Here is a 16,553-nt window from a genome sequence, read left to right as displayed (position 1 = left end):
CTTTTTCATTGCGGGTCATTCAGTATACATTCTCTAATGTATACCCATGTGTCAACTTGATATCTCTATATCCATGACTTATGAGATCAAGTCATCAAGTTGACCTACATTCTAGTCTTATTGCATTAACATTGTCCCTGAATGTTAATACTCGACTAGGAATGATTAAGAGTAGCGTTCGCTATATCATCTAACTATCGGTTCAACTAACCGATTGATATAGGTGAGAACCATCTACTCAAGGACATTATTATACTTAGTTTATTTGGCTCAAATACAAGTAAATATAATAACCAAAATCAAAATGTCTTTATTTATATAGAATATGATACATTAAGTCCAAAATACAATCATCTAATGATTGGCTCTAGGGCTCTAGCTAACAAAGAGAAATGGGTGTCGGGACAAGAGGAGCTTGCACAAAAGTACCAAAGAAATCGCTAAAGGGGGCATCCTCAGTAAGCTTTGGCTTTTTGACTAAGGCAATGAAGGGCTCTTCTTCTTCCTCTTCCATGGCCGCGACAGCCTCTGCTCGTTGTTCTTCTTCAGATAGCAAACCTAGGGTGGAGGAATTAGGATTAGCTCGACGATCTCGCAACCATTTTCTCCAAGATTATTGACAAAGGACTTAGTCATAGCAGGATTCTTGTACATAAAGGCTGGAAGAAGAACATCAGCTGAAACTCAGGAATTAAACACCATTATAAAAGAGATATACTAATCAGTAAATACGGAATGAAATGTTTATACATACTAAAAGATCCATCCAAAGGGGTGTCAATATTGCTTATCCCGAAAGGAAACATCAAACCCTCCACAATTAGATGCGGCAAGCTGAATTTTGCTCCTCTCAGTTTAGGTAAGGCAAAAGCAACAGAGGGATCGTTAAGAAGATTATGGGTGCTAGGAAGCGGAGGTAGGTCATATATCCATTGAATGGGAAATGGAGGAGTAGAAGGGAGATGCAAATAGAAAAATTTGTGATACCATTCCCCCTGAGGAGGAATTCGGTTGAACAAAATGACCTTGGGACAAGATTGGAATTTGAAAACACCAATATCTACTCGACGAGGAACAAAGGAGTGATGAAAAAGACGAGGGGACAAGGGAAAATCTAACAGTTTAGATACCCCGACAAAACCCAAAGGATAGAAAAGGATTGAGGAACAAACTGATTGAGGGGAATATTAAAATAGAGACTAATATCACAAAAAAAAGAGTGGAGAGGAAATCGAAAACCTTGTAGGACTTGATCTCGAAAGATAGATATACACCCTAAAGGACGAAGATGTGGACTATCTTGAGGAGCGGGACGAGCTATATAAAAAGGAAAACCATAGGTCGCCTTTAAATCCACTTCTTCTGTATCTATAAGGTCGGAAGTGCACGAGAGAAACCATGCTGGAGGGGAAGTTGCCATAGAGAGACAGTAGAAGGAAGAGGAATCAAGGAAGATGAAGAGAGATGGGGGAAAGCGGAAGAAAACTTTGTAAAACCCTTGTTTTTCTTTCGGCCCTGTGCTAAAACCCCCAAACAGAGATAACAGAAGAAAACAAGAAAAGAAAAAGTACTCGGGATTCCAATCACCATAACTGGGTGATAATATTAAAGGATAAAATCAAGAGAGAGAGGTAAAGTTAAGTAATCTTCCTCGAAAAATGCGTAAAGTTTCACTAGAAACAATTCTTAAGAAAGCTTGACGGATATAAAGAAAAATTATTCCAGTAATTATAAGTTCAGGTTATTGGTGTAATAAAATAAGGCAAAAGTTGAGCGCAAGGTATTAGTTAACAGACAGGACTTGGTTACAGGCTACCGGATGAGGTCTATAGATATGAATCGGGCGGTTTTAATAGATCGGCCGAGACAAAGACCACCCAAATATGTTGACCAAAAGCTTATCACAATAAGTTAAGTAACATACACTATGAGAAAACCATATAAGACTTATATATAAGATGACATACGAAGATATGAGCGTAAATCAATCAAGTAAAATGAATCGACCGATATTAAGAACGTCACAATAAAACTGTGCCAGATCGGACGAAACATAATTGATCTATAAAGTATCGGACGGTATGTGTCAGCATTGATATATACCGCCCGGTCATGATGAAACAGTCTAAACATAATAATCTGTTGGGTGAGGTTTTATGATGACCCGCCAAGCCACATTTAATATATTTAAACAAGACAGATGACTGTCATAAGGAAGAGTAAAACTAACAATGAAAAAGGGATAATCAACTTCACATGAGTTTGTTAGATTGTCATCACAAAGTTTTGGTCCCCTTTTACAAGGATTTGAATTTAAGTCATACTAAGGCCAGCTGAGGGTATAGATCAGGAGGCTTGTCCTCAATGAGTTTGCGACGATTTAGGAAATTAGGAGGAGGATCACGAGATAAGTAGCTTTCCTCTCACAATTGTTGAATTGCCCCTTTAGCTCCCGCAGTAAAGGCTGATACGATGGACTTCACAATCGGCCTATTGAATTTAGGAGATTCAATCATAGCGATGGCCCGTTCCTTATAACGAGTATCTTCGTTAGCCTTGTAAACCACCAGAGCCATTTGAGAAGTCTTTAGTTCATTCTCTTTGACAAAAACCTTGGTTTTAACTGAATTAAGGGAGGTGTTCAAGGAAGTTATTTCATCTTCCTTCAGCTGCAGGATTTTGAGTTTATCAGCCAACTCTGCTTCATAATCAACCTTCACTACAAGAAAAAAGCTAAACAACAACGCTTTTTTGGCGTTGTCGTATGTACTTAAAAAGTGATGTTGTAGATGGTGTTGTAGAAAGTCATATCAAAGACAACGCTTTAAAAGCGTTGTGGTTGGTCAAAAAGACAACGCTTTTTAAGCGTTGTCTTTTCGTTCTTAAAAAGCGTTGTTATAGATGCTGTTGTAAAAATACACATATCAAAGACAACGCTTTAAAAGCGTTGTGGTTGGTCACAAAGACAACGCTTTTTAAGCGTTGTCTATTCGTTCTTAAAAAGCGTTGTTAAAGATGTTGTTGTAAAAATGCACATATCAAAGACAACGCTTTAAAAGCGTTGTGGTTGGTCTCAAAGACATTGTTTTTTAAGCGTTGTCTTTTATTACTTAAAAACGTTATCTTTTTAAATTTATAAAAAATAGTGTTTTTCTTAAAATAGCCAAAATTATAAAAATACTCAAAATTTACATATAATTGAATATCCACAACCACAATCATTTTTATAATAAGACTATTTAACAAATAAATAAAACTTTATATTATACAAACAAAATGTATACATATTGATCCACAAATTAAATTTGTATCATACAAGTTATCCTTAACTTCATGACAATAATTTTTCAAACACACAAGTTTTACAAAACCTCATCATTGACTAACCGCTGTTTTAAAATTCACTCGTGAAATCGCTAAACCTAGAACAAGATCCAATAGTAGACTAGTAGTGGCAGAAGGAAGAATGAAGTTAAAACTGTCAATTTGGTAATGGATCTTTTCCGTCCGCAATGTGCTATAAGCCAACCCATTTCACCCATGTGAACATACGTCCGATTCTGAAAGGCAAGCCGTAGTCTTTGGTAATGGCTGGTTCCCTTTTTGCTGCCTCTGGTTCAGACCAAACATATACTCCACGTTCTTGACGGCTCCCAGGAACAGTGTTGTCAAGAATAAATGCAACAATAAATGCAATCACCATGTGAAATGAAAACAAAGTATTCAGAACATAGTTCACCTGAAATTGTCACACATATCAGTAATCAGATCTATTCTAACTTCAAACTCCAGAAAGATCCTATGAACTAGATTATCTATCACTGATTTGTCAAAGGGAATATATTCAAGAGTATAATTATGTGGGCATCATACCCCACGTAACTTCTAAGTGCTAACTTGATATTTCAAGTCTAAACACTAATATAAGGTCACATGGGTAATAATCAGCACAAACATTGTAGGAGAAGAAGAAGACATACCCCTCGAGAACTTGTATGAATAGGTCCATGAGATGCAACAGCATATGGTTGGAAGTAACTTGGAACGGATGAATTTGAAGATGGAATAAGTCCATATTGCTGGAAGTAGGCAGGTACTGATAATGAGAGAAACAATGAGAGGCCAATTATGATATTATTCCTGGAGCTTCCAGTCTCGCTGTATCGCAGGTTTGACAAGCCCAGAGCAGCAATCATGGCCCACATACAGCAAAGAAGACCAGCCACCATGACATCTGGGATAGAAGCTATAAATCCTCCTATTTTCCCTGATCAAAAATTGGGATGGCAACAATTGCTAGATAACAGGAAGAAAAAAAAAGTAACAAGAATTCTTTCTTTTGATGTATAGCGAGGAGAAATAGCATTGGTGCTTACCAACAAAAGATAACAGAATGAGAATGACAGCACCGAGCTCAATAGCTCTCCGACTACCCATTTTAGTTGTAGCAATAGTGTGAATATTCTCAGTGAGAGTGGTTGAAGCGACTCCTGTGCCCCAAAGTGCAGCCAAGACACTAGAGATGAACCAATATTAAATGACATACATTCATCATCCGAAGAGTCATTCATGAATCCTCCAATATTCATGCTCCAGATGACCATACATTAGATTATAAGTCCAATTAATTTGATTGCAAGGTTGTAAACAGTCCTTGAGGGCTATTGATAGTGATTCCAGTACGTACTGGAAAATAATGGAACAAACCTATGAAACAACTATCAAGGGATTCACTTCAACTTTCCTAAACCAAAGAAGAAACAGATGGATTACAAAAGAAAACAATTTGCACCATCAAACTGAAACTTATAATAAGCCTTAATAAATTAATGAAAAAAGAATTGTTTAGAAGTTCACTGAGAAACATATGAAAATACAACAAATGCAACTGCAAAAAAAAAATAAAAAACTAGTATCCAATTAACTTTTTTTTATACTTTCAGATCAAAAGGTCAAATTTATATACTTTGGTTCATGTTCAAGCAAGAGGATAACAATCTCATCGACAGTTAGTATTTCCTTTTAATATAGAACACTAAAAAGAAGGAATATCAATGATGAAACAAACCTGAAAATGCGAGCTACTGAGGCAGCGAGCAATCTGCTTGAACAAGGTAATCATGCAGCATTGGAACTCTGTCGTGAGCATCAAAGACCAAATATTACCAAATATTAAGATCACTGACAAACCAAATAATACCTTATTTTTAACAGCTATCTAGAGGATCTGGCTTTTTGACTTGAAGTTGGTTCAAAGAAGACAAATCAAATATACAAATACTAAGATGAAAGCATAATGAAGTAGTTAACTTTTTCTACTTTACCTGATTATAAGATCTACAGCTTCTTGCTCAGTATTTTGCTGCACGAGTAATTATTAGAAAAACAAACCCAATAGTGGAACAAAAGCTAGATAAAGAAACTAGATAATTTACACTGACAGAACTTTACAGAATAACATATAATACAGTGCTTTGTACTTGCATATTAATCCAGAAAACATCCTTTCACCTAAGTGACAATTTTTCCAAAACATCATCATTCACAAAACATCATCATTCACTAAAAATTTTCACAAGTTTTTAAACTTCAGTGACAACTTTTCTTTGGGGTCAACTGCTCAAGGTCGATCTGGTAACTATGCACTGCATCAAAAAAATTGGCATTAACTATGATTCCACCAAAAAAAACCACCATTCCATGAACTTAAATCTAAATAGAATTATGGCAACTATCATTCCATACCTATTCATAAATATGATCTTGTATGCACTCCGCCAACTCGGACCGAACCTCATCAATTTGTTCACGAGAGTACCCTATTTTTGTGAACTGTGAGCATACACAATTTATGTTAATGGAAAAAATAATCAACACTGATCACTTTGCAATTTTAAATAGTTTATGTCAAATAATTTGAGATAAGCTAAATAATGTTACTATTGATTGCAGCGAATCTCTCTCAATAGTCTCAACTTCTTCAATAATTTCTCTCATAAATCGCATCACAAAAAAACCACATTGTTTCGCATCCGGTTGTTGAGGAGCCTATATATAGTAATTAGAGTCAAATTGTTAATGAAAATTATACACATTACAATATATGTTAAACAAAAGTACACATACCTTAACTACTTCCCACTTAACATTTTTCCTACCTTTCCTTCCCTTGGTTGAATTAAACAATTTTAAGGCCCTTCATACGTTAAGAATATTTGTTAAATAAGATTTTTATTATAATAAATATTTACTAAAAGAAATCTGAACTCACATTTCCATTACGTATTTTGAATCATCATCGCGAATGCGGCAACTTAGGGAATCCAGCAGGTAAATAGCATCCTTGTAAGGTTCAATAACACTAAGATTCCAATGGAAACTAGGCAAATACATAGGATTAGATCATAAAATTGAATAAATTATCGAAAGGAAGCAATTGAAAGTGATGTTTTACTTCTTGCTTACCCGACATTACATGGCACTAACACTAGTTGATCTGTTGATGCACTTGTCAGCTTATCTGCTAAAAGAGTTGCCCTTTGATTCAGGGTTTCAAGCTTAACTGATTTGTCTTGTGCCGTTTTTGCCAGATATGGGAGTTTGTGAGGATTCATAAATCTGAATTTCTTTGTCTTGGTATCTTTCACCATCTTTTTATACAGACACCTATCATTGCAAAGAAAAAAATATTTAGATACTAAATAATAAAATTTAGATACAAAACACTCATAATAAGTTGGAAAAAATAATGATCACTCATAACACTAAGTTATGGCTGATGATAGTAACATCCATACATGAGAACTTACTATGAACAGTCTTGCATATTAAACATACCAGAAATGTATACATGCAAATTCTTTTATTTCTTGAGGACAAGCACATTTAAGATACTTAAAAATATACAAGAAAAAAGATATGAGCAAAGTACTTCCTGTCTAGAAGAACAAATGGCAGAAGGCAAACATTAAGGGCCGGTTGAAAATGAATGAGCTATATTTATGTAAAGTGTACCACATCAATTGATATTAGTAAACCTCTCAATAGAAATGATGAACTATTAACTTAATGAGAATAACATGGTATGAGAAAATTACTAGAAGTTGAATTTTTCAAGAGTAAACTTGTTCACACAACAATATTAGTAAACTTCTTGCAGTTCAAATCAGGGATTTTCTGTCTTGCTAGATATTAGAATTTCCCAACAAACATAAAGCAATGCAGTAATTTCCCAGCATAAGTAAAGCAATGCAGTTGCAACCGAGAAAATAATATTTAGATACTAAATAATAAAATTTAGATACAAAACAATCATGTGGATTAAAAAATAATGATCACTCATAATAAGTTGGTGAAATTGTAACAATAAACCATAATAAGTTGCTAAAATTGGGAAGCAAACATGTGATGAAAAAGTTGCTGAAATTGCTTAAATAAACTTACTTACCATATGTAGGCAACGATCAAATTTCCTGAAATTGACTCCAAATGATACAAAGAATTGATGTCCTCAAGGTCAAGAAAAAGTTCACAATCTTCATCAAACACTTCATTATCTAAGCACATTGATATACATTTTCCTCCATCTAGAGCATGCTTACTGTAACAATATAACATATGTAATGCTCTTGGGACACTTGTTGACAAAGTAGGTTTTGATTTTTTTCGTTCAAACTTCTTCCTTCTAGGCTTCTAATAATTTCAAATATAAACAAGTTAGATAGCTAGGTTGAATAATAATAAAGTGGCAATATAATTAGAAATATAATAATAAAGTGACAATATAATTAGAAATATAATATCTCATATACCTCATCTTGCTTCACAATCTGCTGTTCAGGCCAAGCCACAACAGTTCCTATGGCATCACCAATTACTTCACATTCACTTGGAATTGGATATGGCAAAGGAGCGGATTTGTCCACTGCTTGATCAATGGAGACTCGAATGCAATTCTTGGGAAATGGAATACCATGAAGCATTTTTTCCATGCCATTGAAACAAACAATTGTACCATATGCAGCAATATTTGAGCAAGATTCCAATGTCAATGCAACTGATTGACCCTAAAATATTAAAAAAACATGTTGATTATATTTAGTTTATAATGCTATAATAATAATGAATATCACTATAACTTGTATTTTACCTGTAAAACTTCGTCTTTACCCACAATCTGTACGTCATCTTCTTCAATATTCTTCTGATGAAACTTCACCGAGCAACTGCCTTTGTCATCAATTGAATTGTCCCATGCACCCCTTTTATGCATTAATGCTTCAAGTTTTTGGATGCGTACATCTTGTTCTAAAATTTGCATCTTCGCCTCCTTCAGCTCCCTTTTATGCTCAGCGATTATATCTAGGGTAACATCATATTTCTTCCTTGTTCTACCAACATTGAAATAGATTGTTGGGTTGATATGACCTCCGATACCCCGGACACGCCCAGAATATTCCTGAGTTTCAAGTGCCTTGGTAAGAATATCCTCTTTTGCTCCTTCGCATTGCAGCTTACCCTCCCTCTTTTGCTGTATATATTCATCCTGTAATGCAACATTAAAAAGAATTATCAGTACTTTACCAAGGATAATTACCAAGGATATGCAATATTGGTTTAAAAAATACTGATGTCCAGGTCGGTTCTTCCCGTGATAGCTCAAGTCAAGTGCTTAGTAAGTCATATTGAACAAATATGAAGTTGACTTTGAAATATTTTTTCCTTTTTTGGCATTCAATCATATATTTACTTCTGCACAGTTCTAAAAAAGGCACATATTTGATTGAGCAATTGACTACAAGTTTAATAAAATGACAAAATTTTAATAAATTTTCACTACACAAACCCATAAAGAGAGGACCACCACATAATTGAAGCTAATTGTCTGGAGTTGCAGGAAAGAATAATCAAAAGTAAAGTTGTTCCCAACCTCTCAAGTTCCGATTCATGAATCTTATGCTTTAATTCAAACTAAAACAGCACAAAGAGAATGCTCAAGGAGACAAGGAGCTTTATTTGTCACCAATCAAGTGGGAAAACATAATAGAAGCTTCAGAGCAGTGGTCTGGGGAACAACTTTACTGGCCCTTGGGTTACTGAAGCTTACAAATTGCTTACTGCCAAGAATGTTTCAAACCTGGTTGATTTATCTGCATCTGTTCTATAGAAACTCTAGCTATCACCTCTAAGTTCTCAATGCATTCACCATTAATTGATTGCAGCAAAAGGAAACCACTGCATGTAATAGACTTTTCGACTTGATCTCTTCTCCAAGTAAGAACATTTCAAACCTAGATACCTAGTAAATCCACATCTGTTCTATATAAACCCGTCACCTCTAAGCTCTCAATGCATTCATTCACCATTTACTTCCTCAATACATGCTCTAGTACTGAGAATTCAAGCTATGCAAGGAATGGCTGTTAAACTCCTCATTGCACTGCTTGCCTTGGCTTCCTCACGCAAAGGGTATGCATGCATGCAACTTTACTCTCGAAAACTAGAAGATATATTGAAGTCATTATCAGAAGAACATGAAAATTTACTTACAATCTTGTGTACTGTGTCCACCAAATCTTCACCTTCAAACTCTCCTCCTTTGTTGGCGCGTCCTTTCTTCCACATAATAGCTCTATTGATGTCATTATCATCACATAATTCAGTCCCCTACAACAAAGAAAAATCAAATAACAAATGTGAAATAATTTAATGTGAATCAATTAGAGGGTTCTTAGAGGAAATATATTTTAAAAATACTTACAATTTCTTCAGCAAAGCGTGCATACCCTTTGCGTGAGAGTCGATGAGGATATCTATTTTTTTTCCTTCGCTCTTTTTGTTGATCACTGAGTTTCTAGTTATTTCAAACAGGCGACATATCAAATTTGAATAATACATAATGAATTATGATCGAATAGTTTCAAAAGAAAAAATTTAGAATCTTACAATGAAATCTTCAGAAATGCGACTAATGACAAACGCACGCCAATCTTCTCTTGTAATTTCAAAGCCAACAGGTGGCTCATTCAACTCCTCAGGTTTGTCACGCCTGCTTAAAATAAATTTTTGGGTGAGATGGGTCTTGTATTGCCTCCACTTACTGTTTGCAGACCTCAAACATCCCTTTTTCCACTTTGAGTCAACATTATAAATCAACTGTACATCAAATAAGTGGAAAACATTAATAAGATTAATTAAGACAAACATAAAATATATCTATCATTAGTAGTGAAATATTATAATTGTTAAAACATGCTAACTTGCTTACATTGACTGATTCCCATATTAATTCTTTGACAGCAATTGGGACTTGCTTCCATGTCTTGTATTTAATATTAACCTTTTGCCGAGCCAAGACACCAATGTAACTTTGCATGGCTACAGCAGCTGGTCCTATCGGTTGTCCAAAATTATTGAATGACACCTCATTTCTAATACCTTGCATTCTTTGCTTTGTAATCTTATCCAACTGTGTGCGACCTCTAGAAGTTCTTGAGGAGATAGTGTCTTTGGAATCCAACACTTTATCACCCTCGCAACTCTCTTCACGGGCAGCTGTAATGACTTCTTTACCCTTGTCCAACTTTGCAAGTTGCCCTATTCTCTTACTCTTTCTAGTAGAATCCATTGATCTGTAACAACTTAGACTGATCAACATAAGTTTAGTTAGAAACATGCATAAACTCACAGCAAGATGATATATTTACACCAACAAATTCACAACAGTATGAAAAAAAATAAAAGATAAAAGCAGAAACTTGCAGCAACATCACAACATATCTGATTCGAATTAAAGTGAGGAATATAACATATTAATATTGTCCACAAATTCATCCTCATAGGTAAATTGTTTACACACTTATATTCAAAAGCAAAAATTCAGCAATTAAATATCTTCTTTAGATTGCCACATTTTGCACATGGGCAAGATATTCCCATATTCGGATCATTAGTGTTTTCCATTGCAAATTGCAAGAAAGACTCAACTCCATTCTCATATTCACGTGATAGTCTATCCTTTGACATCCAATCTTTGTCCATTCTTTATAACTAATCAATCAACAATGAGCTAATACCTAAAAATATTAACACAAACAATAGTGTGAAACTATAACAAAATATTTAAACAATTAATCAAAATTGTATTTCTACCTGAAAATTTTTGACCATACAGGTTTCTCATCAAAATGCAATCCCAATAGCAAATTTCTCACTTGGGGAGATAACCTAGTTATCTATATTATCCATATGTACATGTTTGTTAGAGTCTACGTATAGGTAGTTAGGTACTTTTGCCTTGGTATAAATTGTAGAGTCATATAATATTGGAGCATTCACCAAAACATATTCTCTATTGAAACATGTTAACCTTTAGTTGAAAAATGAAACCATTCCAGGAAAATGCTTGAATTATAACTTATAATAAGCAACTTTGTTTCTTTAGCACTTGAGAATCTGCAACTTCCTCAAAGGGACATCAACATAAGCAACTCAATGCAATAGTGCATGATGTATTAAATCATACTTAAGCCATTAAGCTCTTAGAAGGCAAGTGACATAAATATAACAATAGTAGTTGATATAAATTCAACAAACTGAGTAGGCACAAGTCACTGCCCAGAATTAAGATGAGATAATGCAGAACACAAGTTTTAGATACAATAAAAATGAGAGATATTCTCTGCGCATTAAGGGTACACAATAAAAATAATAGTAGAATAACACTAGAGATTGATTAATTTCAAGCTGCACATTATACCTGACGACAAAGAAAGGCTGGAATGTGAATAATATCTGCAACTTGGCCAACAGCTTCACACTGAATTTGAGAAAAAAGGATAGCATGTTATATGCTTCATGCTATTTTTAAGGATTAATACCTACTGCCAAAGTCTATAGCTAAACGTTTAAAAATTCCAGATTAAATCATAAGAAAATACAATCAGGGGAGGGGGAAAATTGATGCAGTATGAATCCGGCAAAATGGCTAGTTCGGAAAATAATCAAAAATAAACAAAATCTTATTCTAGAGGGATGGAAGAAATTTTACCTTTCTTTCTTCCGTTCCTCCTACTCTCGAATCTGCTCTGCGAGGAAGGAACTAAGATCGAAGGGTTCAGAGGAGTTGAGGAGCCGTGAGAAGATTAGGAAGGGTAAGCTGACTTTGATTGAGGAGATGGGGAAATGCGAGATTAGGGATCTCGACTTGGAGGAGTTGGGCCGGCGTGAGGAGTTTTGCGTGAGGAGTTTGGGTCGAGATTAGGGTTCAGAGGAGATCACGCGGCAAGGAGAGGAGAAGGCGCTCGTGGAGAGGAGAAGGCGCTCGTGGAGAGGAGTGGAGAGGAGAAGGCGCTCGTGGAGAGGAGAAGGAGAGGAGAAGGCACTCGTGGAGAGGAGTGGAGAGGAGAACTCGTGGAGAGGAGTGGTGAGGAGAAGGCGTGCGCGCGTTGAGGGTTTAGAGTTTAGCAAAGCGAGGGCTGCGAATTTATTTTAAGTGAGTTTAGGGGAAACATACACAACACTTTAAAAAACATTTTTTAAAAAAATGTTGTCTTTGACCATAAACAACAACACTAAAGACAACACTTCATTAAAAACCGTTGTCTTTAGTAAAAGTAAATACCATAGACAACGCTTTTCACTAAAAGCGTTGTAAAACAAAGAACGACAACGTTTTTATTAAAAAGCGTTGTCTATTGGGTGTTGTTGAATGCAAAAATTCTTGTAGTGCTTTAGTTCGCCAATTTTGGAAGATAATTCTTGGTTAAGATCTGTAGCCAATTTGAATTGTTTTTGAAGACTTTCAATCTGAGCTTCAGAACATTAAACCTTAAACAGATAACAAAAATTACAAACAGAAGCTCTTGAGATGCTTAGAAAGTTTTAGTCCCACTGTAGTCAAACTTATCATGGAGCAGAAGTGGAAACATTTTACCTAGCGCAGAGGAAGCTCGTCCGAGCTTGTCAAGGCGTAGAAGTGGCAATATCCTGCCCGGGACGAAGAGAAGTATGAAGCAGAAAGACTCAAGGGAAAGGGGAAGGGGATGGATCTATTCAGACCATGATGGAAAAGTAATTGAGAGAGCCTCTCCCCAAGCATTGGAGTTCTACAACTAGAGCCGCCCAGCATAGCCCGTCGGTAATATGTGTTGTGCCCTTCTCATGACATCCATGGGCTATTGGGTTGGCCCTCCATGAGTAACGAAAATCTCTTTGAAGTTTCTTGAGCCTTCAGAGCATTGGCACCTTTGGATGAAAATTCTAAACTTTGAAAAACTTCATCTCTTGGGACAGTTCCTCGAACCCTAGAGTTAGTCGAAGCAAAAACTTGAATAAACTTATATATAGATCTCTCTCCTTGTCCAACAAAAGTCGCCTCCAAAGAGGGGGAGTCGAAGCCATACTCTTAGCAAGAAAAGATCAGTAGAGAAGGAAAAGAACTGAGGAAGGCGATGAACGAAGAGAAGGTTGTAGCCCTATTTAAAGGATTAAAGGACCCAATGAATCGCTATACTAAGGTTCACGGGATCACTGTACATAGAGTCACGGGATCACTGTACATAAAATTTGTAAAGTCAAATTATTATAGGTGGCACAGGTAGGAAAAAACAAAATCAGACTTGTGTCTAGTCAGTCGTCTACACCTCCTTCGACTAGACTTGAAGGGAAGGCTAGTGATATGGGTTAGGTTTCATGGTTCCCCGATAAGAAAGGGAAAGGACATAATCAAACGAAGAAGGTAGGGTAATATCGGTCGGGCTATACCTCAAAGGAGGTAGGACAATATCGACTGAAATATGCCTCCAAGGAGGAAGACCCATATCGATTGGCATATGCCCCAAAGGGGGTAGGCTAATATCAGCCAGGATATACCTCAAGAGGAGATAGGATAATATCGATCGAAATATGCCTCCAAGGAGGAAGACCCATATCGATTGGCATATGCCCCAAAGGGGGTAGGCTAATATCGGCCGGGATATACCTCAAAAGGAGGTAGGTCTATATCGACCAGGATATGCCTCCAAGGAGGAAGACCCATATCAATTGGCATATGCCCAAAAGGGGGTAGGTCAATATCGGCCAGGATATACCTCAATATGAGGTAGGACAATATCGAACGAAATATGACTCCAAGGAGGAAGACCCATATCGATTGGCATATGCCCCAAAGGGGGTAGGCTAATATCGGTCGGGATATACCTCAAAAGGAGGTAGGTCTATATCGACCGGGATATGCCTCTAAGGAGGAAGACCCATATCAATTGGCATATGCCCAAAAGGGGGGTAGGCCAATATCGGCTGGGATATACTGCCGAATGAGTAGACTAGTATTAATTGAAACATGCTCTCAAGAAGGTAGGCTAATATCGGCCGGTATATAACTCGAAAGTGTAACACCCACTAAAATTTTAAGATAAATAAGAGAATGATGAATTTTGCCTTAGAAAAATAATAAGAAGTGAGTTGAAGCAAAAAGAAATAAAATGAAATAAAAAGAAGAGGAGGTCACGGATTGAACCTTGAACCTCTTATATTATAATTTATAGAATTAATTAGTAGAAACCAATTGGGATAGAGAGAAGATATTGATAGCAAGGAAAGGGAATGCATGATAAAGATAGGAGTAAAAATCTAAGAAGAGAAAGCAAGAAAAGAGCAAGAGAAAGGCAATTTGCCTTCCTCCCTTTCTCTCTCTTTTCCCTCTCTTGCCGTGACATTAAATGGAGAATGAAGGGGATTCATTCCCCCTTGTTCTCATCATAAATGATGAGAATAAATTATAAAACAAAATAAATAAAAGAAAATAGAAAATGGGTTAAAGGAGAAGGAAAGCAAAAACCAATTTTGCTACCTCTTCCCCCTTAATATAAAAAAAAATGATGTAAAGGGAAAATTCTATTTTTCTCTCATTTTCCCTCATCCTCCCTCTCCCTCACCGAACCCTCAGTCCCCTCTCCTCCATCTTCGGCCCAAGCCAAGGTTTTCTCCTAAGAAAGCCTAAGATACAAGGAGGACTTAGCAAGGAATCAAGGGAAGGGAACTAGAAGAAGAGGCTAGTTCTTCCATCACCACACCTTAGATCCACAAGCGAAAAGGAAGTAAGCTTCCCCTCACCTATGGTACAAGGCGTTTTATGTGCTTTTCAGATTTTATGAGGATTAGAAAACCTAGAATAGAATTTAAGAAAAAAATTCGACCAAAGAAGAGTTTTCAAATCTAGGAAGGTTTAAACAAGTCCTCATTTCATGATATTTTTCTATGCTATGTAGGAAGGTTTTCCTTCATGTTTTTATATCTATATGATGCTTGGTCAGAGGAGTACCTAACCCTAGAATTTTGGCCAAAAATATTTTAAAGAGGTTAGGGAAATCATTGTTTAACCAAACTAGTACAAGATTCCCTCCATGAATTACTAAGGGTCTTTTGTTGGTTTTTCTTGCTTAGAAGTTACTTGGAACCAAAAGAAATCCACTCATATGTTTCGGCCAAGAAAAGAGATTAGGGTTAGGAAGACCTTTAAATTTAAGTAACCATGTTTATATGATAGAATATAGAGTTCTCTTAAAGAATTGCATGTTGAATATTGCTAGAAATTCATGAACTCTTCATTAAGATTTTCGGCCATGATAAGATGGATAGCTTAGAAAAGCTTAAACAAAATTTTAACATGCTCAAGACCTCTGTGATATTAAGATATGAAAGTTGTTTATTGCTCTCATGCTTAATTAGGGTATAGAGAATTTAGTTACATGATATATGACATGTAAGATCACAAGGATCCTTGCTTGTTTATGAACCAAATTTGTATATGATGTTATTAGTAATTTTTGCCATGAAACCTACTTAGGTTTTCCATGCTCTAGGCCACTTAAAACCTAGTTTAGAGATTGGTAGGTTTCAGCCATGAGGAAAAATTAAAGAAAAAGGAAAGAAACCTAGGAAGCCTAAGACACAATTCACATGTATGTTTATTATGCTTGTCTTTGTACATGCTATGAAACTTGTATGACTTCCTATGCTTTTAGGCAATTTGAAGCAAATTTAAACACTGATGAGTCTCGGCCAAGTAGGGTTTAAATGATCTAGAGGCCTTAAATTGAAACCAATTGTGTTAAAAAAATGCTTCTTATGGAAATATGATAATATGTTGATTGAGTCACATGCTTGTATAATTTTTCCATGACCTAAATGGACCATTGTATGTTTCGGCCATGAAGGGATAGATGCCCTAGAAACCCTAGAACAAAAATTAAATATGCTCATGTCACTCTACATGAAATATGATAAGTAGAAAGCCAAAGTTCTCATGCTATATGTTGTTTAATGACCTAAAATGAGGCTAGGGTAAGTTTCGGCCATACCCATTGTATGATGCCTTATTATGAATTTATACATGATGTTAGTTCAAGTTCACATGCTTGTATGCTTGCTTTTAGCCCTAATGAATACTTGTTAAATTTCGGCCATGACATATGTTAAGGGCTTGAAGAACTTAGGAACTAGCTCAAATATGCCTACTATGTTACTTGGAAAAAATGCTATAAATATGGTTT

The 16,553-nt window shown here is 35.9% G+C and overlaps 1 protein-coding gene across 1 annotated transcript; it reads right to left on the bottom strand.

The window, feature by feature from the left end:
• Positions 1-3,377: 3,377 nt before the first annotated feature.
• LOC122019290 (nucleobase-ascorbate transporter 12-like) lies at positions 3,378-4,530 on the bottom strand (the record flags this gene model as incomplete). The annotated part of the gene is made up of 3 exons (XM_042576773.1): positions 3,378-3,739; positions 3,981-4,267; positions 4,377-4,530. Coding segments are annotated over 3 exons (663 nt in total), but the record flags the coding sequence as incomplete, so codon positions are not given.
• Between the last annotated feature and the right edge of the window lie 12,023 nt (positions 4,531-16,553).

This window comes from Zingiber officinale, chromosome 9A (assembly GCF_018446385.1).
Source record: "Zingiber officinale cultivar Zhangliang chromosome 9A, Zo_v1.1, whole genome shotgun sequence".
Taxonomy (NCBI): domain Eukaryota; kingdom Viridiplantae; phylum Streptophyta; class Magnoliopsida; order Zingiberales; family Zingiberaceae; genus Zingiber; species Zingiber officinale.
This window is presented reverse-complemented; position numbering and strand designations above follow the sequence as displayed.